Here is a 26,530-nt window from a genome sequence, read left to right as displayed (position 1 = left end):
GCAACTGTCACTTTAGAAAGTTCATGAATCATAGAGCTATAGAAATGTTAACCTCAGAAAAGCCCCTTATAGCTCACCTCATCTATGTCAACCATAATGTCTATCTGCCTAATGCCATTTGTCCATATTATACCCCTATCTCCCTCAAGGCAAGACAAACGAAATGCTGGAGGAAGTCAGCAGGCCAGGCAGCATCTAGGGAAAAGAGTAAACAGTCGACGTTTCAGGCTGAAACCCTTCTTGAGTTCCTTCTACTCCTTTCCTATCCAAATATCTGTCCAAGTATGTGTGGGCACGTGGCCAAGTGGTTAAGGCATTGGACTGGCGGCCTGAAGGTCATGAGTTCGAGCCCCAGCCGAGGCAACGTGTTGTGTCCTTGAGCAAGGCACTTAATCACACATTGCTCTGCGACAACACCAGTGCCATGGGTCCTAATGCCCTTCCCTTGGACAACATTGGTGTTGTGGAGAGGGGAGACTTGCAGCATGGGCAACTGCCGGTCTGCCATACAATCTTCCATACAAGACTTTCCAGGCGCAGATCCATGGTCTCGCAAGACTAACGGATGCCTTTAAAATTTTTAATCCGTCCAAATGCCTTTTTGAGTTGTATTAGTATCTGCTTCCAGGGCATACCAAATATTAACCATCCTTTGTCCCTCATGTCTCTTTTAAATTTGCTACCTTTCACCTTAAATCTCTGCCCTCTAGCTCTAGGCTCTTTTGCCCTGAGAAAAAGGATAGGTCTTATCGTGAAAAAACAAGAGGTTCTGCAGATGATGGAATCTAGAGGAACTCAGCAGGTCAGGCAGCATCCATAGAAAGGAATGAACAGATGACATTTCACTCCTGTACCTAATAAAGTGGCCACTGACTGTATGTTCATGATCTTCAGCTGCAGTAGCTCATCCACTTCAAAGTGCGATGTGTTGTGCATTCAGAAATGCTCTTCTGCACACCACTGTTGCAACAAGTGGTTATTTGAATTAAGGTTGCCTTCCTGTCAGCTTGAACCAATCTGGCCATTCTCCTCTGACCTCTCTCATAAACAAGAGAATTTCGTCCACAGAATTACCGCTCACTGGATTTTTTTTTTTTTGCACCATTTCCTGTAAGCTCTAGAGACTTGTGCATGAAAATCCCAGGAGATCAGCAGTTTCTGAGATACTCAAACCACCCCGTCTGGCACCAACTAACATTCCATGGTCAAAGTCACTTTGATCACATTTTTTTCCACAGTCTGATGTTTGGTTTGAACAATTGAATCTCTTGACCATGTCTACATGCTTTTATGCATTGAGTTGCTGCCACATGATTGGCTGATTAGATATTTCCACTAGTGAGCTGGTGTACAGATGTATCTAATAAATTGACCACTGAATCTATATTCTTATTTTCATAATTTACATTGCCAAGGGCTATTTGGCCCATTGAATTGAATTGACTTTATTTCTTACATCCCCCACATACATGAAGAGTAAAAATCTTTAAATCTTCATCTAAATGTGCAATGTGTAATCGTAGTAATTTATAATAAATAGATCAGTCAATATAACATAGAAATACACTCAAATCAGTGTGAATTAATCAGCCTGATGGCCTGGTGGAAGAAGCTGTCCTGGAGCCTGTTGTTTCTGGCTTTTATGCTGCGGTACCGTTTCCTGGATGGTAGCAGCTGGAATAGATCATGGTTGGGGTGACTTGAGTCCCCAGTGATTCTTTGGGCTCTTTTTACACACCTGTCTTTGTATATGTCCTGAATCATGGGAAGTTCACAACAACGGATGCGCTGGGCTGTCTACACCACTCTCTGCAGAATCCTGCGATTAAGGGAGGTACAGTTCCATACCAGGCAGTGATGCAGCCAGTCAGGATGCTCTCAGTTGTGCCCCTGTAGAAAGTTCTTAGGATTTGGGGGCCCATACCAAACTTCCTCAACCATCTGAGGTGAAAGAGGCGCTTCAATGATGGTCAAACCAGATATTAGGTTTCTCCATTTCCCATGTCTTGATGCACTACTCTTCTTGTACTCATCCAGGAACCTTCTAACAACAAAAAGAATTTATTCTATATCCAAATTATCCTTTCAGTCAGTGAATACTAGATCCTGAACTTCCGTTAACATCTTCACAAATTGAATTGTCTCCAAATTATTGTCCTTTCTATCAGGAGAAATTGATCCTTCTCATTCACCATTATAGCCATCTTATAATTTTGTGCATCTCCGTTAAATTTCCCCTCGGATTCTGTGTTTCAAAGGTGGTCATCCAAGTTTACTCAACAAAGCTGAAATTTTTCAGACGTCATCATTTTCAATTTTGAAGATTCCTCTATTTGTTGAAGAGTGGTTACACTCCATCAAATGACTAACTATTCTTCAAGTTTGCAGATGACTCCACAAAGGTTGCAAATGTTCTAAAGTACATGCTATTGAAGTTAATGTTCAAAATAAATTTATTATCAATTTATTGTCACCATATACAACCCTGAGATTCATTTTCTTGTGGGCATACTCAATAAATCCAACAACCAATAGAATCAATGAAAGACCGCACCAGCAGGGTGGACAACCAGTATGCAAAAGACAACAAATGGTGCAAATACAAAAATAAAGTAATAAATTAATTAATAATTATTATAAATAAATAAGCAATAAATATCTAGAACATGAGATGAAGAGTCCTTGAAAGTGCGTCCATAGGTTATGGGAACAGTTCAGTGATGGGGCAAGTGAAGTTATCCCCTCTGGTTCTTAAAGTAATATCTTTTACTGTTTTGACATTAAATGAAAAGATATTAATGTGTAATATTATGTACCTCTTCCTAAACCTTATCATCTCCTTATCACCACAGATCTTGATCCATCTCATTTAGAGGGTTTGAAGAGGAGGACTGCTTTTCAAACCACACTAAGTAAAAAGAAAATTGATGCATGCATGAATTAACAATGCATGCTGCTTGTGCAATAGTAATGTGACTTTGCAATTGTGTGGAATTTGCATTTCGATAGTACGCATGAAAATGTTGTCTGATATATCGGCATAATTTGCAGAAGTTGCTCTTCTGCTTTCCCTTGGGAATACCGTAAGTGGTGACTGAACCATTCCCTGCCTTTCACAGACAAGCTCGATGAAATAGTGTCAAATCCCAAACAGTCAAGGGCTGCGGAAAATGCGACGGTCGACTCACGAGTTGCAACAATCAAACAGCGTCCATCCAGCAGGTGCTTTCCTTCAACTGCAGACGCAAATGTAAGTAGATCCTTGCTTTATGGTGCCTAAGAGTTTCGTTCTCATATGAATGGGAGGACTTCTTGGTCCATCAGGTTCAGTTTTATTTATTGCACGTACATGGAAACATATAGTGAAATGCATCATTTGCATTAACAACCAACACACCCAAGGATCTGCTGGGGGGCAGCCCACAGGTGTCGTCACACCTTCCAGTGCCAACATTGTATGCCCACAATGTTCAACACAACAACACAGAATACAGAGCAACCCAAGCAGCAACAAGACCAACAGAACAAAACAAGGCAACAAAAGCAAGCCAAGCCCCTTTCACACCCTCCCAGCCCCTCATACACATGAGCTTCCAACGCCAGGATGGGCCACTTCCTGGCCCCAGACCCTCAATCTTGCAGACATCGGGCCGCCAATCTCCAGTCTCTGGCCTGAACTCGCCCTCAGTCTATCAAGTCTCTACCCGCTCTCAGACCAGTCCCAGTCCCTCATTTTTCCCAATAATCCACTATCCATCAAATTCACCCAAAGAAGGGGTAATTAACAGTAGTCAGAGAACCTACCAATGTGCAGAGACTTGGAGTGTGGGAATACACTGGTGTACTCCCGGACAACCCATGTAGTCATGAGGAGAAGGTGCAAACTCCACACAGACAGTATTCTGGTTACTGAAGCAACACGCGAGCAGCTCTGATATCTAAATTCAAATTTACAGCAAGAATATTTAATTAAATTCTATTGAGGCACCATCGAGGACATCTTCAAAAACTGATGCCTCAAAAAAGCAGCATCCATCATTAAGGACCCCAACCACCCAAGACACGCCCTCTTCTCGTTACTACCACGAGAGAAGAGGTACAGGAGCCAGAACGTATACTCTCAGCAATTTAGGAACAGCTTCTTCTCCTCCGCCATCAGATTTCTCAACGCACAATCAAACTATGAACACTACCTTACTATTTTTGTTCTCTCTTTGCACTTCTTTTATATATATATATATAACGATGGTATCCATCTGTCTCGAGGGACAATGGGTGTGTGCTATGGGTTAGTCTGTTGTAGAGCTACTTCTCTAGGGCGCAAGCCTGGTCAGAAGGTAAGGAGATCTTGGGATCCCCAATCGTTGAGATACTCCCTCGGTCTCACCGGTGCAGTCCAGAGGAATGTGAAGCACCAACTTGTCTGCAGGAGCTGCTGGAAGGATGTTCAATACGTCCAGCTGCCTTAGGGGCGCCACTCCAGATTTTCTGTTTGGGTTTATTCTCATAGCTTTCACCTCTTCCAAGGCTGCTCATAAGGCAGAGAAGCTACTTACCCATAGCTGGCGATTGGTTCATGAGCACCAGGGCGTGTCGACACGCCAGTGAGCCTGCGTGCTATGTGTGCAGGGGCCAGACCTCCTCCCCATCATCTGTACCTCAGCATTAGTCCAAAAGGAATTCAGTTTCTGTTTGTCACCAGTGAGGAGGCACTACACGGGGCTTACTGTTGGAGAGGCTATGTACTGGGAGAGAGAGACTTGTGCATTCAGCTCTCCTTTTTGCGTGACTGCTAGCCAGCAGTAGAAGCTGTGAGTGAGAGCAACAAGCACTATCCACTACACTACCACACTAGGTGCATCACAACAACCATTTGTCATATGTACATACATACACAGTATACTGTATTATTGTAATTTATAGTATATACAGTATTTAAGTATTGCATTGTACTGCTGCCACAAAACAACAGATTTATCAACATTTCTGTGATGGTAAATCTAATCCTGATTTAAATATGGCTTAATTCACCAACAAACTCTCTTGCCAAGTTCCATTCTGCAGAGTGTTGCAAGGCCACAGAGCATTTGTTCACACGAGGCAATTATTGCACAGGTCGTTGCCAGGTTACAGCAGGGTTCCAATCCTGTGAACGGTTCCTAAGCAGAACGTCAGAAATGCAGCCACAAACTGAGTGCCCAGGTGGTAGAAGATGCGTGCTGCCCTACAGCAGCTAACAAATCCATACCACCAGGTCTCCCATGAAATTGTTCTTATTTATGGATCAAACCTAACTCAGACATTCATAAGCTTGAGAGGGCCTCTGATTGTACTGAAACTGATTTTATGTGTGATACATAAAGTCAAATGATTGTTATGTCAGCTTCGGTTTCCTCCAGGTGCTCTGTTTTCCGCCCACAGTCCAAAGACGTACCGGTTAGTAGGTTAAGTGGTCATTGCAAATTGTCCTGGCTAGGGCTAAACAGGTGGATTGCTGCGCAGTGGGACTCATTGGGCCAAAAGGATTTTGCACTGTGTTTCTAAATAAATAAAATAATAAAAAACAGTATTTCTTTTTGTTATCTATTGAATCTTTTACAAGCTTACTTTCTTAAATTGAATGAATTTTATGATGAGTTGACCTGCCATTAAAAGGCTAGTGATTATCCTCCTTTAGTTAACAAAAATCAAACAGTATTAAAATCAGAATCAGGTTTATTATCACCGGCATGTGTTGTGAAAATTTGTTACGAGCAGCAGTTCAATGCAATACATAATATAGAAGAAAATAATAATAATTAATAAATAAGTAAATCAATTACAGTATATGTATATTGAATAGAATAAAAATCATGCAAAAAAACAGAAATACTGTATATTAAAAAAGTGAGGTCGTGTTCAAGGGTTCAATGTACATTTAGGAATCGGATGGCAGAGGGGAAGAAACTGTTCTTGAATCGCTGAGTATGTGCCTTCAGGCTTCTGTATCTCCTACCTGATGGTAGCAGTGAGAAAAGGGCATGCCCTGGGTGCTGGAGGTCCTTAATAATGGACGCTGCCTTTCTGAGACACCGCTCCTTGAAGATGTCCTGGGTACTTTGTAGGCTAGTACCCGAGATGGAGCTGACTAAATTTACAACTCTCTGCAGCTTCTTTCGGTCCTGTGCAGTATCCCCCCCATAACAGACAGTGATGCAGCCTGTCAGAATGCTCTTCATTGTGCATCTATCGAAGTTTTTGAGTATATTTGTTGACATGCCAAATGTCTTCAAACTCCTAATGAAGTACAGTTGTTGTCTTGCCTTCTTTATAACTGCATGGATATGTTGGGACCAGGTTAGGTCCTCAGTGATCTTGACACCCAGGAACTTGAAACTGCTCACTCTCTCCATTTCTGATCCCTCTATGAGGATTGGTATGTGTTCCTTCGTCTTATCCTTCCTGAAGTCCACAATCAGCTCTTTCGTCTTGCTGACGTTGAGTGCCAGGTTGTTACTGTGGCACCACTCCACTAGTTGGTATATCTCGTTCCTGCATGCCCTCTCGTCACCATCTGAGATTCTACCAACAATGGTTGTATCATCAGAAAATTTATAGATGGTATTTGAGCTATGCCTAGCCACACAGTCATAGGTATAGAGAGCAGTGGGCTAAGCACACACCCCTATGGTGCCCCAGTGTTGGTTGTCAGCAAGGAGGAGATGCTATCACCAATCCACACAGATTGTGGTCTTCCGGTTAGGAAGTCAAGGATCCAATTGCAGAGGGAGGTACAAAGGCCTCAGGTTCTGTTGCTTCTCAGTCAGGATTATGGGAATGAAGGAATTAAATGCTGAGCAATGATCGATGAACAGCATCCTGACATAGGTGTTTGTGTTGTCTAGGTGTTCTAAAGCCATGCGCAGAGCCATTGAGATTGCACCTGCCATTAACCTATTGGGGAGATAGGCAAATTGCAATGGGTCCAGGTCCTTACTGAGGCAGGAGTTCAGTCTAGTCATGACCAACCTCTCAAAGCATTTCATCACTGTTGATGTGAGTGCTATTGGTCGATAGTCATTAAGGCAGCTCACATTATTCTTCTTAGGCACTGGTATAATTGTTGCCTTTTTGAAGCAAGTGGAAACTTTTGCTCATAACAGTGAGGGGTTGAAAATGTCCTTGGATACTCCCGCTAGTTGGTTGGCACAGGTTTTCAGAGCCTTACCAGGTACTCCATCGGGACCTTCCGCCTTGCAAGGGCTCACTCTTTTTAAAGACAGCCTAACATTGACCTCTGAGACAGAGATCACAGGGTCATTATGTGCAGCAGGGATCTTCACAGCAGTAGTTGTGTTCTCCGTTTCAAGGCGGGCATGGAAGACGTTGAGTTCATCTGGTAGTGAAGCATTGCTGCCATTCATGCTTATTGGGTTTCGCTTTGTAGGAAGTAATGTCTTGCAAGTCCTGCCAGAGTTGTTATACGTCCAATGTTGCCTCCAACCTCAACCGAAATTGTCTCTTCTCCCCTGAAATAGTCCTCTGCAAATCATACCTGGTTTTTTGGTACAGGCCTGGGTCACCAGACTTGAATGCCATAGATCTAGCCTTCAGCAGATGACGTACCTCCTGGTTCATTCACGGCTTTTGGTTTGGGAATGTACAGTAAGTCCTTTTAGGCACTGACTCATCCACACAGGTTTTAATGAAGTCCGTAATAACTGCAGCATACTCATCTGAATCTCTGAATCTCTGAATACAGTCCAGTCCACCGATTCAAAGCAGTTCTGTAGGCACTCCTGTGCTTCCCTTGTCCATACCTGCTCGGTGCTCACTGCTGGTGCTGCGGTCTTCAGTCTCTGCCTATACTCAGGGAGTAGAAGTACAGCTAGGTGATCAGACTTCCCAAAGTGAGGGCGTGGAATAGCAAGGTAAGCGTTCTTGATGATGGTGTAACAATGATCCGGGTTGCAAGTGATCTGTTGATGATAATTGCTTAGTGAGTTTCTTCAGACTGGCCTGGTTAAAATGGTGAAGGCGTTAGGGTGCGCTTTCATGCATGTTGATCTCATTGCTCAGATCATCTGAAGCCTGATTGACATTGGCCTGAGGTGGAATGTATACTGCTACCAAATTGATCCCGGAAATCTCCCACAGTAGGTAAAAAGGATGGCACTTAACTGCTAAATATTCCAGGTCTGGCGAGCAGAATTGGGACAGCACTGATATATTTGTGCACCAAGAAGAGTTGATCATGAGGCATACTCCTCCACCTCTGCTTTTGAGAGACTCTATAAATCTATCCTGATGGTGTATAGTAAACCCGTAGATCTGAATCGCTGCATCCGGTATGGAAGGAATTAACCAGGATTCCGTCGAACAAAGGACACACACGGTCCTAATGTCCCTCTGATTCAGCACCACAGCTCTGAGATCATCAATTTTATTCACCAGAGACTGCACATTTGCCTGCAAGATAGTCGGTATTGGGAGTTTAAAACCCTGTTTCCTAAAACGCACTTCTAACCCTGATCTACAGCCACGCTTTCTGCGTGGGATCCTATGAGGACGAATCTGTCCCCAACTGGCATTTTTTCCGTCAGTTTTAAACAGCGATAGTTCATTTAAATGCATTAAGACGTCTTTGTTGACTGTACTGACTTTGGAAGCAGTTGTGCTTTTTAGCTGTATCAGGCTGAAACGAGAATATTTAATCGTATCCATTGAGAGTTCTGCTCCTACACGAGTTGTCCCTAAGCTAACACCTTATCTACTATAGACAACAGTCCCAAATTTGTAAATTCATTCCTGAAAAGCTGGGCTGTAAATTTTAGGCTATAGTCCATAGATCGACATTTCTTAAAAACCACAAGCATATTCTCCAGGTTCCAAGTTCAAGTTGTTGTCACAGAGCATAATCACTAAGAAAATAAGCAGCAGCAGCAAGTGCATTAAAGAAAGTGACAATGGTAAGTTAACATAATTTAAATTATTATAAATTAATATAAATTATACATAATGTATGCCACCAAATAAACATTCTGACACTAGTACAAGTTGAGAGAGAGAGAAAAGAAATGTAGTCCAAAATAATCTGTGGAATTTATTGCCACAGAAGATTGTGGAGACCACATCATCAGAGTATTTAAGACAAAGATTGATATGTTTTTGACTTGTAAGAGGTAGAATGGGGTCAATAAAGGAAAACAAAATCTCAGCCATGATTGAATAATTCAATGGGCCAAATGGAATAATTCTGTGTAATATCCTACAGTCTTATAGAGATGTTAGCGTTTCTCAGGTCGGTTCAAAAACCTGCTAACATTGGGGAAGAATCTTGAGGTGCGAGTCTTCACTCTCCTGAACCTTCACCTGACGACAACATTGAGAACAAGATATAGCCTGGATAGTGGGAGACCATGATGATGCATGTCTCTCCATCTACCCTACCAATTCATCGTGCTATCTTACAAAATTCAATGTTTTAAAATCCAGGGAGTGCAGCCCTGGTTTCTGGTTTTACATATTTAAAGCAGAGGATGAGTTAGTCCTGACGAAGGGTCTCGGCCTGAAACGTCCACTGCACCTCTTCCTAGAGATGCTGCCTGGCCTGCTGCGTTCACCAGCAACTCTGATGTGTGTTGGATGAGTTAGGTTGTTGATTAGTAAGGACATCAAAACAGAGAAGGCAGGAGAATGGGGTTGAGAGGGAAAATAAATCGGCTGTGATCAAATGGCCTAATTCTGATCCTATGTCTTACGGTAACCTCTCCTCATAACATAACCTGAATTTATTCTGTGTGAGAGTGAAGGCGGGTAGAGGGGGGCAGACGGAGTTGCCCTAGGCCTGTATTGGGCCGCCTGCCAGAAAGCGGTTCAGTATTAAATCAAACAGCAGTTAATGTTACTAACAGTGGAGTAACCAGCCTTCTTTTTCTATTTCCAGTCAATCTATGATCGCCAGGGTATTGCTGTAGTGCCTCCTACAGTCCCAGGGAGCCACAACAGCCCCTATCTAGAAATTCCACGTGGAACTATGCGAAGGCAGAAATCTATAGGTAATATGGCCAAAGCTGGGCTTGTGTTAACTTCAGCAAAATTATCTACGGATTTTTAATGTTGCAATGATTTGTTATATGGAAGACGTGCATATGAAGTCTAAAACCAGTTCTTTGTATAATTTACGTTTGAGTTTTTTTAAAAAAATAATGTCCACACTATTTTGCCAATCCCCTGCCAATCTTTCTTGAGCCAGCTGAGTCACGGACCCTGGAAGGTAGTGTTTCCTGCTCTTCTGCTTTGAGCTGAGATCGGAATTTGGGGAATGTGCCACTCTGCTGTTCGGAAAACCATGCCTGGATTTTTTCTGCATAAAACTGGGACTATCGGCCGTTAACCAGTAAATAATCCAGCTTCTTTCATTTGCACTTGCAAACTGGATTCCAGCACGCTAATTAACAAAAGCTTTTGGCTGCCTTGATTTATGTCACACTTTCCCAGACATACAAGGCAAGAAATTACCTTTGACAAGTATTCTTGTGTAAATGCTTAATAGCCTGGAACCAAATCAAGGCTCCAGTATTTTAATGAAATTGGTAACCCATTAAAAGTAAATATCCTATTGCCTCCTTTACAATATTAGAGAGAGAAAATTGCACCATGCACGTTAATATCTGAGCCATATCATCAATGAGTACTTGTTTTCTCCATAAAAGCAACGACTACAGCAGATGAGTTGTCTGCATCAAGTTCTATGCATGCTAGTTCCTATTGTTCATTCATAGGACGCAGAGCAGAACAACACAGGAAAAGACCCTTCATCCCTTAATCCCATCTACCTGCACATGGTCTGTATTCTTCTGTTCCCTGCCTCTTAAACATTGCTTTCTAGCAGCAAGTTCCCAGCACCTAACAATCTGTGTGTGAAAACAAAATCTCCTTTCAGACTTCTCCCTTCCCCTTCTAGTATTTGCCATCTCCAGCTCGGGGTGGATTCTACCTGCCCTATCTACTGTGTACCTCTCAGAGTTTTATACATCCATCGAAATAAATGATGTGCTTTGGACAAGGATCTTGAATGTTGAAAGGAAATCCATCCTGCAGTAGTTTCAGTGTTCACTGTAAGTGTCCTTACACTTTGACATTATCTGTGTTCCCAATGTAAACATGCTTAAACAGAAGCAAAATTCAAGCTGGTGGAGGAACTCAAGAGTCAGGCAGCATCTGTAGAGAGATATACTGTAGACAGTTGATGCTTTGGGTCGAGACACTTCAACTGGATTGGTGTGTTGTAACATGAACAATGTCACCAGAGAGAGACAGCTGGTGGATTTAAAGTAGTCTTTTTATTCGATACACACATTTACAAATGAGCTGACAGACCTTTAGAATTGAGATAGGAAGACGCACTGACCTAACATTGCAGCACATTTTTATATATTAAAGAACAAAGATAACAGGACAGTTTCCATAGTTACAATGCCCTCATAATGCTTCTTTTGAGTTACATGTAACAGTTTCAAATGCCAGGATCTCCCCTCCAACACACTCAAAATAAGTATTCTTTACTGTCGTATTCATGTAATGGGATGTTGATTGGATTCATGTAAATACAATCCTTAAATTCCTGTTTCCTAGTCTGCATATTACTGTTTGGAGATGCACTTTAAATTTTATCTACAATCCATATTCAGATCTGAAGGTTGATTGCTGAAGCCAATGTTCACTGAAGGTCCTAACCCCAAAAATAGGCCCAAACATGGTGATTGTATGAACTCTTAATAAAGTAGGACTGGTCAGTTGTCCATTTCCCTCCACAGATTCTGCCTGACCCATTGAGCTTCTCCACTTGTTTGTCTTTTGCTCCTGATTCCCGGTATCTGTAGCCTTCTGTCTCCAAGCATGGTGAAGTAATGGGGTGCATCTTACTGAATCAACTGTGAGGTAACAATCCTAATCTTTGTATCCCAATCCCTAATATGGATTTAGGTTGCTGGGTCAAGCACTAACAGTCTCGAGACCAGGCCACCAAAAGTCTATTCACTGTTGCTGTAAGAAATATTGTTTGCCAAGTATCCACCTACCAAAATGATATTAATGTGAGCTCTTTCTGTGTGTGTGCAGGTATGTTAGAAGAAGAGAAACAATTCTTAGCTCCTCCACTACTGAAATTTACCAGAAGTTTGTCGATGCCAGATACTGCTGAAGATATCCCACCTCCCCCTTCAGTTTCGCCTCCTTCACCACCTTACAACACACCCAAGCCCTCTGGTCCTCGGAGTTATGGTACAATAAAGCCGGGCTTCAATCATAACTCTGGATTAAGAACCCATAATTCCAACAGACCAGAGAGCACAGGAACAATCAGTTCAGAGAGGCAGAAGAAAGTGATGTATTACCGGCAAGATTCCCAACAGTATTCCGTGGATTCTGAGGACCAGTACAAGCCTAACACTAGCTCACACCAGACCATGCGTAACAGGAGGAGCAACATGCCGGAGAACCCATACTCTGACGTCGGGACCACCGGAAATAAGGCAGTGTACGTCCCTGCCAAGCCGGCCAGAAGGAAAGGCCAGCTGGTGAAGCAGTCCAAGGTGGAAGACAGTCCGGAGAAAACGTGTTCAATCCCCATCCCCACCATCATTGTGAAGGAGCCTTCTACCAGCAGCAGCGGGAAAAGCAGCCAGGGGAGCAGCATGGAAATCGACACCCAGGTCTCAGAGCATCAGGGGCACCTCAGGCCCGACGATGGCTTCTGTAACCCGTTTGCGGCGGCGATCGCTGGGGCGGTGAGGGACAGAGAGAAGAGGATAGAAGCCAAGCGCCACTCCCCCGCCTTCCTCTCGACGGACATGGGGGATGAAGATGTGGGGCTGCTGCCCAGCGGGCGGCTGAGGCACTCCAAGTCAATCGACGAGGGGATGTTCGGCAACGAGGAGCGGTACAGTCACCTCATGGTGCCGTCATCCAAAGCCAGCGGCACGAATTACAGCAGCACGGAAACCAACACTCAGCGGACGCACAGCAGCTCAAGGATACTGAACATCGCCTCAAAGAAGGAAGACATTGAGTGCAACGATGGAAATGCAGTGAGTGCGTCCAACATCCCCAATGATAACAGTAATTACGTGCACCCCGTAACGGGAAAAGCACTGGATTCGAACACCCCTTTGGCCATGGCGTTGGCGGCAAGAGGGCGGGCAACGAAAGATCAGCCTCTGCAAAATGCCGGAAAGGCCGAACCTGCCAAATCTGAGCTCAGCAAGCCCCTCTATATCGACACGAAGACGGCGGCCTCGGCCTCAAGCTCGGCCAAAGCAAACCCAACCTCAGCTGCTCCGAGGAAGGAAGTCCACCTGAAAGCGGAGATAGACACTGGGAAGGAGGAGGAGAAGAAGAAGGGTGAGGAGAAGAAAGCGGCGCCTGACGATGGCCCGGAGGCCTCGGCCGGGTTGCTGATGGTGCACTCGGAGGCCGGGGCCAAGCCTCGGGAGGAGAGCAGGAGCGCGGAAGGCGAGGCAGGAAACCCACCGGTGAGCACCACCTGGGAGCGGCAGGGAGCAGCCGCCAAGACCATCATCACTGTCAGTTCCGTCGAAGACCCAGGCGTGCTGCCATTCCGCATCCCGCCACCGCCGCTGGCCTCCATTGACGTGGATGAGGACTTCCTCTTCACCGAGCCGCTGCCTCCCCCACTGGAGTTCGCCAACAGCTTTGAGAGCACTGAGGACCCTCCGATCATCCCGTCCCTCTCTGATCTACTGCGGCAGAACAAAGCGGCCACACTGCCCCCGCCGGTCAGGAAGGAGGGTGGCGGTGCGCCTCCCGAGGCAAAGAAGCCCCTGGGTCTCTCCGACTCATTGCCCCCAAACTTTGCCACTGCCCCACGGGAGACCACCGAGAACGTTATTGATTCAGGGATCGAAGAGGTGGATAGTCGCAGCAACAGTGACCACCACTTGGAAACGACAAGCACTGTCTCCACCGTTTCCAGTATCTCCACACTGTCCTCTGAAGCAGGGGAGAACCTAGATACTTGCACAGTCTATGCAGATGGGCAGACATTTCTCATTGACAAGCCTCCAGTCCCTCCAAAGCCAAAAGTCAAGCCCATTATCAATAAAAATAATGCAATTTACAAGGACGCTTTAATAGAGGAAAACTTTGATGGCCTGTTCATGCCACCGCCTGCACCACCTCCACCACCAGGTCCCATCCCACCTGAAACACTTAAATCCCCACAGCAGAGGACCTCAAAGCTATGGGGTGATGGGCCAGATATAAAGGCTCCAGCAGCCACAGACGCGAAGGCAAACGTCATTAGTGAATTGAACTCCATACTACAGCAGATGAACAAGGAAAAGGTGCCCAAACCAGCAGAGGCCTTGGATTCACCTTCGGTGTCCAGAGGAGTTCTTTACGGCACAAGGTAATGGCAAGCCAGTTACTTAGTCTTATCCGTTCACAGAAGGAGCCATATGACTGTCCAGAATGACACTTAATACCTAGTCCTAATTGGCCTTGAGCTGAGTGGTGTCCCAGACTATTTCAGAGGGCAGCTAAGAAATCATCACGTTGATGATCACCATAATGCTCAGGAATAGAATTAGGCTATTTGGCCCATTGAGTCTGAGACACCATTCCATCATGTCTGATCTTTAATTACTCTGAACCCCATTCTCCCGCATTCTCCCCATAACCTTTAAAGCCCTTAATAATCGAGAACCTATCAACGTCTGCTTTAAATATGCCCAGTGACTTGGCCCCTACAGCCAGCTGTGGCAGTGAATTCCACAGACTTGCCAACCTCTGGCTAAAAAAATTCCTCCTCATCTCTGTTCTAAAGGGACACCTTTGTATTCCAAGGCTGTTCCCTCTGATCCTAGACATCCCCCACCCCATTGCTTAATTGGTTCTGAGCTGAGAGGTGGGGCAGACCATTTCAGAGGGTCAGGAGTCGTATGCAAACCAAACAAGGTAAAAATGATCGATTCCCTTCTCTGAAGCACACATGCGAACCATTTAAGTTTGTACAGCAATCTCATAGTTCCACAGTTACCATACCAACAGCAGTTTTTTTTAAATTTTGGATTCATTTAGTCATTTGAATTTAAATTTCCCAGCTGCTGTAATGAGATTTGAATTAGTCCCAGAAACATTAGCCCAGTTACGTAACTACCATGCTATGTTACTATTTAATCATAAAATATAACATCAATGAAATTAACAACCTTAATTTTGTCACGGTGTTGCATTTTGTGATTTCTCTTAATGTCCAGTGAGTTAACTTTTGAATTAAGTTTTGAGATTTGTACAGCTGTGATTTAGCTTATGAGGCCTTAAAAGAAGATATTTTGTCATTAACCCCAAAGAACTCATGAAGCCTGTTTTAGATTAGTTTTGCCTCTTAAAGAAGAGCAGAGGGAGGGAGTTCGTTCAAAGCTTGCTAAAGTGGTCATTTTCTTATTTTATTCTGTTGCTAAGGAGCATCACCCCACCACCCCACCCAAGACCAGGATGTAACCTGAGTCTGTCTTAAATTCATAGCCCAAAAAGTCTGTGAATTGAGTAAGTGTTTGTTCCATGCGAGCTATAGTTATACATGCAAAACTGGGCCCATCCATTGGTTGAGGTCAACCATGGATGTTGAATGTGAGCTGTCTACGTGATACGCAAGCCAGGGCAGTACAGATATGGAGAGCAAGCTGTTGCCCATGCAGCAGCTGATTCTCCACACAGCTGATGAACCCAAAGGAACGGCAGAAACCAACACAGTTTGACACCAGTAGCGTCACAGGAGTTGCCAGTCAGCATTAAACTCAGTGTAGGACTGCCTTAGGGACTCCAGCTCCAGAGTTTTCCTCAGGGTTTACTTCTGAAGCATTCTCCATGAGTGGGTACAGCCACAAGGCAACAGAGGTTTGAGATCATTTACTCTAATCCTATACATTTCACTCTCCCCACATTCCCCTCAAATCATAGTTATAGAGTCTCCTTCACATGGTCATTCATTTCCCTGATTGTTCTCATCTGCACTCAAGATAAAGCACAATATAGAAAGAGGCCCTTCACTCCAACCCATTCGTTCTATTCAAGATGCCACCTCAGCAAGTCCCTCATTTGGTCATTCCCCTCTAAAGCTTTCCTATCCATGAAACTGTCCAAATATCTTTTAAATGTTATATTATACTGGCCTCAGCCACTTTCTCTGGCAGCTCATTCCACATATGCATCACTTTCTGCATAAAGAAGATATCCATCAGGTCCCTTTGAAATCTATTCCCTCTTATATTCAAGATGTGCCCTCTAAGTTTTTGATTCCCTTTCTCTGGGGAAAAAAAAGAGTATGTACAGTAGTCAGCTCCATCATTGGCACTGGACACAGTAGTATCCAGGACATCTTCAAAGAGCAATGCCTCAAAAAGGCGGCGTCCATCATTAAGGGCCTTCCATCACGCAGGGCATGCCCTCTTCTCATTGCTACCAACAGGAGCCTGAAGGCACACGCTCAATGATTCAGGAACAGCTTCTTCCCCTTTTCCATCCAATTTCTGAATGGACATTGAACCCATGAACACTAACTCACTACTTTTTTATTTCTATTTTTGCACCACTTATTTAATTTAATTAGTTAATATATATGTTTACTGTAATTCACTGCTTTTTTCTCTATTATTATATATTGCATTGAACTGCTGCTGCAAAGACAACAAATTTCACAACATATGGCAGTGATATTAAACCTGTTTCTGATTCTGTACAAAAGTCCTAGGCACATATATATAGTTAAGATGCCTAAGACTTTTGCACAGTACTGTACTTGCCAACTTCGAGCGGAGAATGAGATTACAAATCTGGCAGAAGCAAAGGATGTTGGGAACGGGGAGGGTGGAACGACACTGGAGGAGTGTGGGACAAGTGGCAGAGGATTGCCAGGGATGGGGGTGGGAGGCACATCTAGCCCTGAGACACCAGGCAAGGTCTTTTGATTCCAAACATTTGGTTTACAGAATGTCTCTCTGGTGCTTCCCACTTCTTCCCCTCTCCCTTCCTCTTTTCCCAACGATGATTCCCCTCTCCCTGCCTCCTTCCCATTCTCTGATGTGGGTCCACAATAGAGACCCATATCAGAATAAGATTTATCATTATTCACACATGTCATGAAATTTGTTTTTTTTGTGGTAGCAGTATAGTGTAATACATTAAATTACTAAAGAACTGTGCACAAGTCTTTGGCACCCTAATTGTTAATAGATAAACAGTACAGTATATATAGATATATATGTGTAAGAATTTTGCACAGTACAGTACATTCACTCTATCTGTACTCTATATGAATGTGCCCATCTCAATGTCATCTCTTAGTATCCTATGTCCCAGTGAATAAAGCCCCTGCCTACACCTCCTTTCCCTAGAACTCCTCTTTATGTGGGGTGTTAACTAGTGTTTCTCTTTCTACTCAATATTGACCTCTTGACTAAAAGAAAAGACAAGCTGGTATTTCTGTAGCACATCTCACATCTCTTTGACGATGCCCCAAAACAAGGAAACGTCTTCACTGTTACAGGAAAGTGAGCAGTCAACTTGTGTGCAGCAAGCTCTAATAAACAGTAATATGGTAAGAGACAAATAGTTCTTGCAGTAAGATTTAATAGATGTAATTGTTCAATACAACATAAGGAAACCCACTCCGCTCTTCCAACTGTCACCGTAGGATCATTTACACTCAGTGGCCACTTTATTAGGTACACCTATACACCTGCTCATTAATGCAACTCTCTAATCAGCCAATCACGTGGCAGCAACTCAATGCATAAAAGCATGCAGACATAGTCAAGAGTTTGAGTTGGTGTTCAGGCCAAACATCAGAATAGGGAAGAAATGTGATCTAAGTGACTTTGACTGTGGAATAACTGTTGGTGCCAGACAGGGTGGTTTGAGTATCTCGCAAACTAATAGTCTCCTGGGATTTTCACAAACAACTGTCTCTAGAGTTAACAGGGAATGGTACAAAAAAACACAAAATCAAATAACTAACATCTAGTGAGTGGCAGATCTGTGGATGAAAACATCTTGTTAATGAGAGAGTTCAGGGGAGAATAGCCAGGCTGATTCAATCTGACAATAACTCAAATAACCATGCGTTACAACAGTGGTGCGCGGAAGACCATCTCTGAACACAAACCATATCGAACCTTGAAGTGAATGGGCTACAGCAGCAGAAGACAATGAACATTCGCTCAGTGACTACTTTATTGGATACAGGAGGTGTCTAATAAACTGGCCACTGAGTCTATGTACATGTTAGAGAGTAACCCATTGACCTGATTTACTGTTTAACATTCCTTCAGTCCCGCACTGGATTTTCAGTGTATGTTTTAATGTTTCAGTCCCATTACTGGATCCAGACTCGAGCCAGACATGATGATCAGATTCTCAGAAACAACACCACCTCCTGGAAATTAGTGCAGCAGGTTTAAATGCCTGAATATGTGACAAGAGGAAAACTGGCTGTGCTGATAATATTTCCCATGAAAACTCTGGATTGAGATGAACTTGATGCATGTCCTTGCAGGTGGATAGTGGAAGAGAGAACTTTGTTGGATATACGTTAATGTTCTTCTCCCTCGACATATTGACGTACAGTGACTGGTTAACTTTATGATGTGACTAAACTAACCCAACATTTACATCATAGATGTTATATTTTCAAAAATTGTGCAAAAGATATTGGAAAGTGTAACAAGTACACAAAGATGTTACAATTTGCACACTATTCGTGTAAATTAACAAATTTGAGCTGCTGTACATTCTAGAGCAAGGATTCTCAACCTTTTTTATGTCATGGACCAATACCATTAAGCAAAGAGTCCGTGGAACCCGGGTTGGGAATCCCTGGTCTAGACGACTGAACAGTTCAGCTCAGTGCAGGCCCTTCGACCCACAATCGTTTAACCTACTCTCTCCCACATAGCCCTCCTCCTTTCTTTCATCCATGTGCCTATCTAAGACTCTTTCAAATATCCCTAATGTATCTGCCTTTGTGTGGGCATGTGGTTAAGGCACTCGACTAGCGACCTGAAGGTCATGAGTTCGATCCCCAGCCGAGGCAGCGTGTTGTGTCCTTGAGCAAGGCACTTAACCACATAGTGCTCTGTGACAACACTGGTGCCAAGCTGTATCGGCACTTGCCCTTCCCTTGGACAACATCAGTGACGTGGAGAGGGGAGACTTGCAGCATGGGCAACTGCTAGTCTTCCATACAACCTTGCCCAGGCCTGCGCCCTGGAGAGTGAAGACTTTCCAGGCGCACATCCATGGTCTCGCAAGAATAACGGATGCCTTAAAAAAATCTGCCTTTGTCACCGTACCAGGCAGCGTGCTCCTTGTACCTACCACTCCATTCCCCCTATACTTTCCTCCAAACACTTAAAAGTTTTGCCCTCTCAAATTCACAATTGCTACTCTGGGGAAAAAAAGAGTATTGCCTGTCCACTTTATTTATGCCTGTTATCATCTTATACATCTCTTTCAAGTTCTTTCTCATGCTCACTTGTTCCAAAGAGAAAAGCCCTAGCTTACTCAGTCTTTTCTCATAAGGCATAGTCTCTAATCCAAACAGCATCCTGGTAAATCACCTCTGCACCTTTTTTAAAGCTTCTAAATCCTTTCTGTAATGAAGTGACAAGAACTGATGCCTAATGTGGTCTAACCAGAGTTTTATAGAACTGCAACTTTACCTCATAGCTCTTGAACCAATGAAGATCAACATGCCACCTTAACCACCCTATCAATTTGCACCGCAACTTTGAGGGATTTATCAACACATTATATTGGATGAAGTTCTGAAACAAGAGCAGCAGATTTAATGTTGGGAAGATTAACATTAAATGTTCCTGATTATAAATGTACTCTCAGCTCTTGAACTCAATCCCGCATCTAACAAAGGCCAACACACCATACACCTTCTTATCATCATGTGCAGCAACTTTAAAGGATCTGTGGACTTGGAACCCACGACGCCTCTATTCCTCCACACTCTTAAGAGTCCTGCCATTAACTTTGTATTCTGCCATCGAGCTCAACCTTCCAAAGTGTATCACTTCACACTTTTCCATCTGCCGCTTCTCAGCTCTGCTCTGCTTCCTGTCAATGCCTTCTTGTAACCTACAACCTTCTACACTATTCAAAATGCCACCAATTTGATAAATTACAAATGTAATATTCTGTTAATTATGATCTCCTTCCAGTCTGGCATAAGCACAAGCACCTTCAAATAATTCTACCATTTCAAGGCCGTGAGAGTGTGGAACGAGCTGCCAGCACAAGTGGTGCATGTGAGCTTGATTTCAACATTTAAGAGCAATTTGGATAGATACATAGATGGCAGGGGTATGGAGAGGTATGGCCTGGGTGCAGGTCCATGGGACTAGGCAGTTTAAATGTTCCAGCATGGACTAGAGGGTTGAAGGGCCTATTTCTGTGCTGTACTCTATGACGCTCAGCAGTATAGGCAGTATACATAGAACCAGAAACTAAGTTTCAAGTTGAAGGCCTCCCCTTTCAGCAGAATATACCGGGCCCTCCAAGTTGAAGACCCTTGTCAGATGAAAGGTCTTCAACCTGCAACGTTAGCTTTGGTATTGGTTTATTGTTGTCACATGTACCAAGATATAGTGAAAAGCTTATCTTGCCTACTGTTCATTCACATCAAATCAAAACTTTGAGATAAAATAAGATGAACCAATAACAATGAACGAAGTGTGCAAGCTACTGAAAAAGTGCAGTGTGGTTAAATCTTTAAAAGGTAGGATTAGAATGAGGTAGATTGTGAGGCCAAGAGTCGATTTAACTGTACAAAAGGTCCATCCAAGAGTCTGGTAGCATTGGCATAGAGGCTGTCCTTGAGTGGGATGTGCTTTCAAGCTTTTATATCTTCTGCCCAGTGGGAAAGGGGAGAAAAGAGAATGTCTGCTGGCTGTTTTACTGAGGCAGTGAGAAGTATAGATAGTGTCCATAGAGGGAAGGCTTTCTGTTCCTCCACACCTCCCACTTAGAGGGCTTCCAGACCGTTCGGGCTGACCGGAAGTGCACTAAGAGCAGTAAGCGTAAAGGAGGGGGGCTTGCTGTTCTGGTTAACAACAGATGGTGCAATCCTGGTCATATTACGATCAAGGAACGTGTTTGTAGCCCGAATATTGAAATTTGCTGTTGGACTCTGGCCATATTCCACCGAGATGCAACACTGGGTGTCATAGGAGGTTGTTCCTGCCTGTGGCTATTGAACTTTGCAGCTCCTCCCGTGGAAAGTCAGACACCCTGAGCCAATAGGCTGGTCCTGGACTTGTTTCCATCTGGCATAGTTTGCATATTGTTGTTTGATTGTTTGTGGTTGTGTATTGCTATATTTATGCTCTATTCTTGGTTGGTGCAGCTGTAACGAAACCCAATTTCCCTCGGGATCAATAAAGTATATCTATCTATCTATCTATTCCTTTGCCTCTTGTACCTCCATAACACAATACCTCATCTCTGAAGATTGACTTCCATTTGCCACTTCACCATCCAGTAGACCAGACACTCTTATTACCTCTGCAATCTAAATTTTCCCACTGACAGTCAACCAGACCATTGTTTTTGTATCATCTCTAAGTATCTTTATCATATCTCCTAACTTACATTGAAGTTATTAATATATCCCAGGCACTAAATACTGATCCCTATGGAACCTTACTGCTATGGCCTTCAAGTCACAAAATTCCCTGTCAACCATTGCCCTTTGTTTTCTACCACCAAGCCAATATTGGATTCAATTTACCACCCACCCTTGGATCCGTTGTGATTCACTTTTATGATTCATCTATCATGAGGGACCTTGAAGCCAGGGAGGTTTGAAAAGTGTGGGTCTGAACCTCCATATTTCCTTCCTTGCTTCATTTAAACAGCAGAGAAATATTTTTCATGTGGACTGATCATGTGCACTTTTTAAGATGCTCAACCTCTTTAGTTGTATTTATCTTTCTCTGAATATGTCACATTATTTTTGTTTTACCACAACATTGGCAACATCGTCTGTTTTGTGAAGATGGCAGTATTCTATTGTGTCCAGTCATCCATTGTATCAGGTGCTCCCAGTGCTCCTTCCTCTACTTTGGTGAGACCCAACACAGATTTGGGGAACGTCTTTATTGATCACCTTCACTATGAACGCCACAAAAGGCAAGATCTCCCAGTAACTACCCATTTCAATTCAACTTCTCATTCCCATTCTGACATGTCTGTCCTTGGCCTCCTTCTCTTCGATGATGAGGGCAAACTGAGGTTGAAGGAGCAGTATCTCATAATTCCGTCTGGGGAGCCTCTAGGCTGATAGCATGAACATCAGTTTCTCCAACTACCAGTATTTACTCTGCTCTCCTCTCTTCTCTCTTATTCAATTCCCCATTCTGGTTACCTTCTCACCCTTTCTCCCCTGCCCATCATCTCCTTCTGCTTTCCCTCCTCCTTCCCATTCTTCCATGGCACACTGTCCTCTCCTATTAGATTTCTCTTCAGCCATTTACCTCTTCTGAATGTTATCTGAATATTATCTGAATGGTGGCCGATTAGGAAAAGGGGAGGTGCAACGAGACCTGGGTGTCATTATACAGCAGTCATTGAAAGTGGGCATGCAGGTACAGCAGGCGGTGAAGAAGGTGAATTGTATGCTGGCATTTATAGCAAGAGGATTCAAGTACAGGAGCAGGGAGGTACTACTGCAGTTGTACAAGGCCTTGGTGAGACCACACCTGGAGTATTGTGTGCAGTTTTGGTCCCCTAATCTGAGGAAAGACATCCTTGCCATAGAGAGAGTACAAAGAACGTTCACCAGATTGATTCCTGGGATGGCAGGACTTTCATATGATGAAAGACTGGATGAACTAGGCTTATACTCGTTGGAATTTAGAAGATTGAGGGGGTATCTGATTGAAACATATAAAATCCTAAAGGGATTGGACAGGCTAGATGCAGGAAGATTGTTCCCGATGTTGAGGAAGTCCAGAATGAGGGGTCACAGTTTGAGGATAAAGGGGAAGCCTTTTAGGACCGAGATTAGGAAAAACTTCTTCACACAGAGAGTGGTGAATCTGTGGAATTCTCTGCCACAAGAAACAGTTGAGGCCAGTTCATTGGCTATATTTAAGAGGGAGTTAGATATGGCCCTTGTGGCTAAAGGGATCAGGGGGTATGGAGGGAAGGCTGGTACAGGGTTCTGAGTTGGATGATCAGCCATGATCATACTGAATGGCGGTGCAGGCTCGAAGGGCCAAATGGCCTACTCCTGCACCTTCATCTCCCCTCCCCCACACACCTACCTTCCCCCCTCACCTGGTCTCATCTATCACCTTTGCTCCTTCTCCTCTGCCCATGTTCTTATTTTGGCTTCTGCCCCCTTTTCTTTCCAGTCCTGATGAAGGGTCATGGTCCAAAACGCTGACGGTTTCTTCCTCTCCGTAGATGCTGCCTGACGTGCTGAATTCCTCTAGCATGTTGTGCATGTTGCTCAAGATTTCCATCATCTGCATAATCTCTTGTGTTTCTGTAAAGTACTTATTCAACTAGATCATCTACCTTTAGACAGATGCTGATTTTATAGGTAGTCAGACACACCAGTTCCCTCAAGTAGCAATGCAGGTGGATAGGGTTTTGAAGGAGGCTTTTGTACTGCTGGCTTTCATTGTTCAGGACACTGAGTCTTGAATTTGGGAGGAAATGTTGCAGTTAGACAAGACATTAGTGAAGCTACATTTGGAATATGGTGTTCAGATTTTGTCACTCTGCTGTAGGAGAGATGCTGTTAAAGGTTCAGAATCACAATTGCCGTCAGGTTTATTATCACTGACAAACATGTCATGAAATGTGTGGTTTTGCGGCTGCGGTACAGTGCAACACATAATATTACTATAAGTTACAGTAAGGAATATATAACAAAAATAAATAAGTGCAAAATTTTGAGCAAAGTATTGAGCTAGTATTCATGGACAGTTCAGAAATCTGCTGGCAGAGGGGAAGAAGCTATTACCAAAACGTTAAATGTGTGTCTTCAGGCTCCTTCCTCCTCCCTAATGATAGCAATGAGAAAAGGGCACATCCAGAGTGGTAGGTATTCTTATAATGGATGCTGCCTTTTTGAGGCATCAGCTTTTGAAGATTTCCTTAATGCTGGGGAGGCTAGTGCCCCTGATGGACGTGGCTGAGCTACAAACACTTGCAGCTTTTTCTAATCCTGTGCAGTGGCCCCTCCGTACTAATGATGCAACCAGTTTGAATGCCATCCATGGTACATCTGTCAAAATTTGCTGGAGTCTTTGATTACACATTTCCTTAGAAGCTTGCAAAGATTTGGCATGACATCTAAAAACCTGACAAACCTCACACTATATTGTGCGAGTATATTGACTGGCTGCATCACAGCCTGGTATGGAAACAACAATGCCCTTGAATGGAAAATATTGCAAAAAGTAGTGGATATGGCCCAGTCCATCATGGGCAAATCCCTCCCCACCCTTGAGCGTTGTCCTAAGAAAGCAGCATCCATCGTCAACAGATCCCCACCACCCAAGCCATGCTCTCTTCTCACTACTGCCACCACCAGGAAGAAGGTGCAGAAGCCTCAGGACTCGTAGAGTTACTACCCCACACAGTTAGCCTCTCATGCGCTACCGGGTCGTGAGGGAACGATATGAGTCAGCTGCACCTTTCCTCATTCCCTGTCATGCACTGTTGAACTTGAATATAGGGTTGCCATCTGTCCCGTATTTGCTGGGACATCCCGTATATTGGGCTAAATTGGTTTGTCCCATATTTCCCCCGCTAAGGTAGAGCGTTCCTATGAAACCTTTCGTGCCGAAATGGTGTGAAGCGAAGAAGCAATTACTATTAATTTATATGGGAAAATTTTTTGAGCATTCCCAGACCCAAAAAAAACCTACAAAATCATACCAAATAACACATAAAACCTAAAATAACACTAACATATAGTGAAAGCAGGAATGATAAGATAAATACACAGCCTATATAAAGTAGAAATAACGTATGTACAGTGTAGTCGGGAAGATTAAGCCAACACTGATTTGTGGAGAAAAAATCGGCACGCACGCGCATGCGTACAGAGGTGCCCGCGCAAGGCTTCATGGTCATGGTAGTCTTTCTCGGGGTAAACCCAAGTGTCCCGTATTTGACTGCTACTTTTGTCCCTTATTTGGGAGTGAGAAAATTGGCAACCCTAACTGTAAAAGACATGTCGAGGTGAGTTTAACCCTACTTGAACACCCCACCCCACCCCCGGTTGACCGGTCCACAAGAATATTGTCAATATTAAACTGGTCCGAGGTGCAAAAAGGGTTGGGGATCCCTGGTCTAGAGGGATATGGACCAAATGCAAGCAAATGGGACTGACAAATGGGTACCTTGTTAGGTATGGACCAATTTAGTGATTTCTGTACTTGTAAAGCATTTTTCAATTTTCAATTTTGTTTACCAATATCTTTTTTAATTTCCCTTCCAATTTCAAGCCTAAACTGTACTTGGTTTCTGTAGGGTTATCTGACTAATAAGTAAAGGAACTCCTAGTCTACCCGTCATGTATCCATTTGTCCAATGAGCTATGGTTTTGGCTGTCTCACTCCTTTCCTTTGTGTAAATATATTTAAACTTTCTTTATTGATTCCCTTTATTTGAAAAGCTTCATCACTGAATTACCTTAGAGCAAGCACTTTCCACTCATTTTCACTAATTCATCAACCTAGTATAATTAGTCCGAGTCAGAAACACTGCTCTGATTTCATCCTTGCACATCTATATCGCTAAATTATTACACTCAGTGGCCAATTTAATGGGTGCACATGAACACTTGCTTGTAAATGCAAGGATCTATTCAGCCTATCACATGGCAGCAAATCAGTGCATTAAAAATATGCAGGCATGGTCAAGAGGCTCAACCAAACATCAGAATAGAAAGGAAATATGTTCTAAGTGACTTTGACCATGGAATGATTGTTGGTGCTAGATGGAGTGTTTTGATTATCTTGGAAACTACTGATCTCCTGGGATTTTCACACATGATAGTCTCTAGAGTTTACAGAGAATGAGACATAGAACAAAATAAAATCCAGTGGCAGTTCTGTGGGTGAACATGTCTTATTAATAAGAGAAGCCAGAGGAGAATGACCTGATTGGTTCAATCTGATAGGAAGGCGACAGGAATCAAATAACCAAATGTTACAAGAGTAGTGTGCAGAAGAGCATCTCTGAACACACAGCATGTCAAGCCTTAAAGTGGATGGGCTACAGCAGCAAAAGACCATTAATATACACTCAGTGGCCACTACGTACTATCAGAATGCTCACTAAGTTCTATGAGAATTATCCCAAGAATGAAAGGGTTAACATATGAGGAGCATTTGATGGCTCTGGGCCTGTACTCACTGGAGTTTAGAAGAATGGGTCGTGGGGGGATGGGGGGGTTGGGGAGAGATTTCATTGAAATCTATCAAATATTGAAGGACCT

General features: G+C 43.5%; 1 protein-coding gene across 3 annotated transcripts in view; it reads left to right on the top strand.

Annotated features, from left to right (window-relative positions):
* LOC140205282 (SH3 and multiple ankyrin repeat domains protein 2-like) overlaps nt 1-26,530 on the top strand; it is a 1,215,789-nt gene that overhangs the window by 1,174,360 nt on the left and 14,899 nt on the right. For 2 of the 3 annotated variants that reach the window (XM_072272777.1, XM_072272779.1), the window contains exons 20-23: nt 2,853-2,912; nt 3,120-3,250; nt 9,926-10,037; nt 12,103-14,410. In XM_072272777.1, coding sequence (XP_072128878.1) covers nt 2,853-2,912; nt 3,120-3,250; nt 9,926-10,037; nt 12,103-14,410 — 2,611 coding nt within the window. The remainder of the gene's footprint in view (nt 1-2,852; nt 2,913-3,119; nt 3,251-9,925; nt 10,038-12,102; nt 14,411-26,530) is intronic. The other variant, XM_072272778.1, reaches the window with a different exon arrangement.

This window comes from Mobula birostris, chromosome 11 (genome assembly GCF_030028105.1).
Source record: "Mobula birostris isolate sMobBir1 chromosome 11, sMobBir1.hap1, whole genome shotgun sequence".
NCBI classification, from domain to species: domain Eukaryota; kingdom Metazoa; phylum Chordata; class Chondrichthyes; order Myliobatiformes; family Myliobatidae; genus Mobula; species Mobula birostris.
Note: the sequence above shows the minus strand (reverse complement) of the source record. Positions and strands in the feature narration are given on the sequence as shown.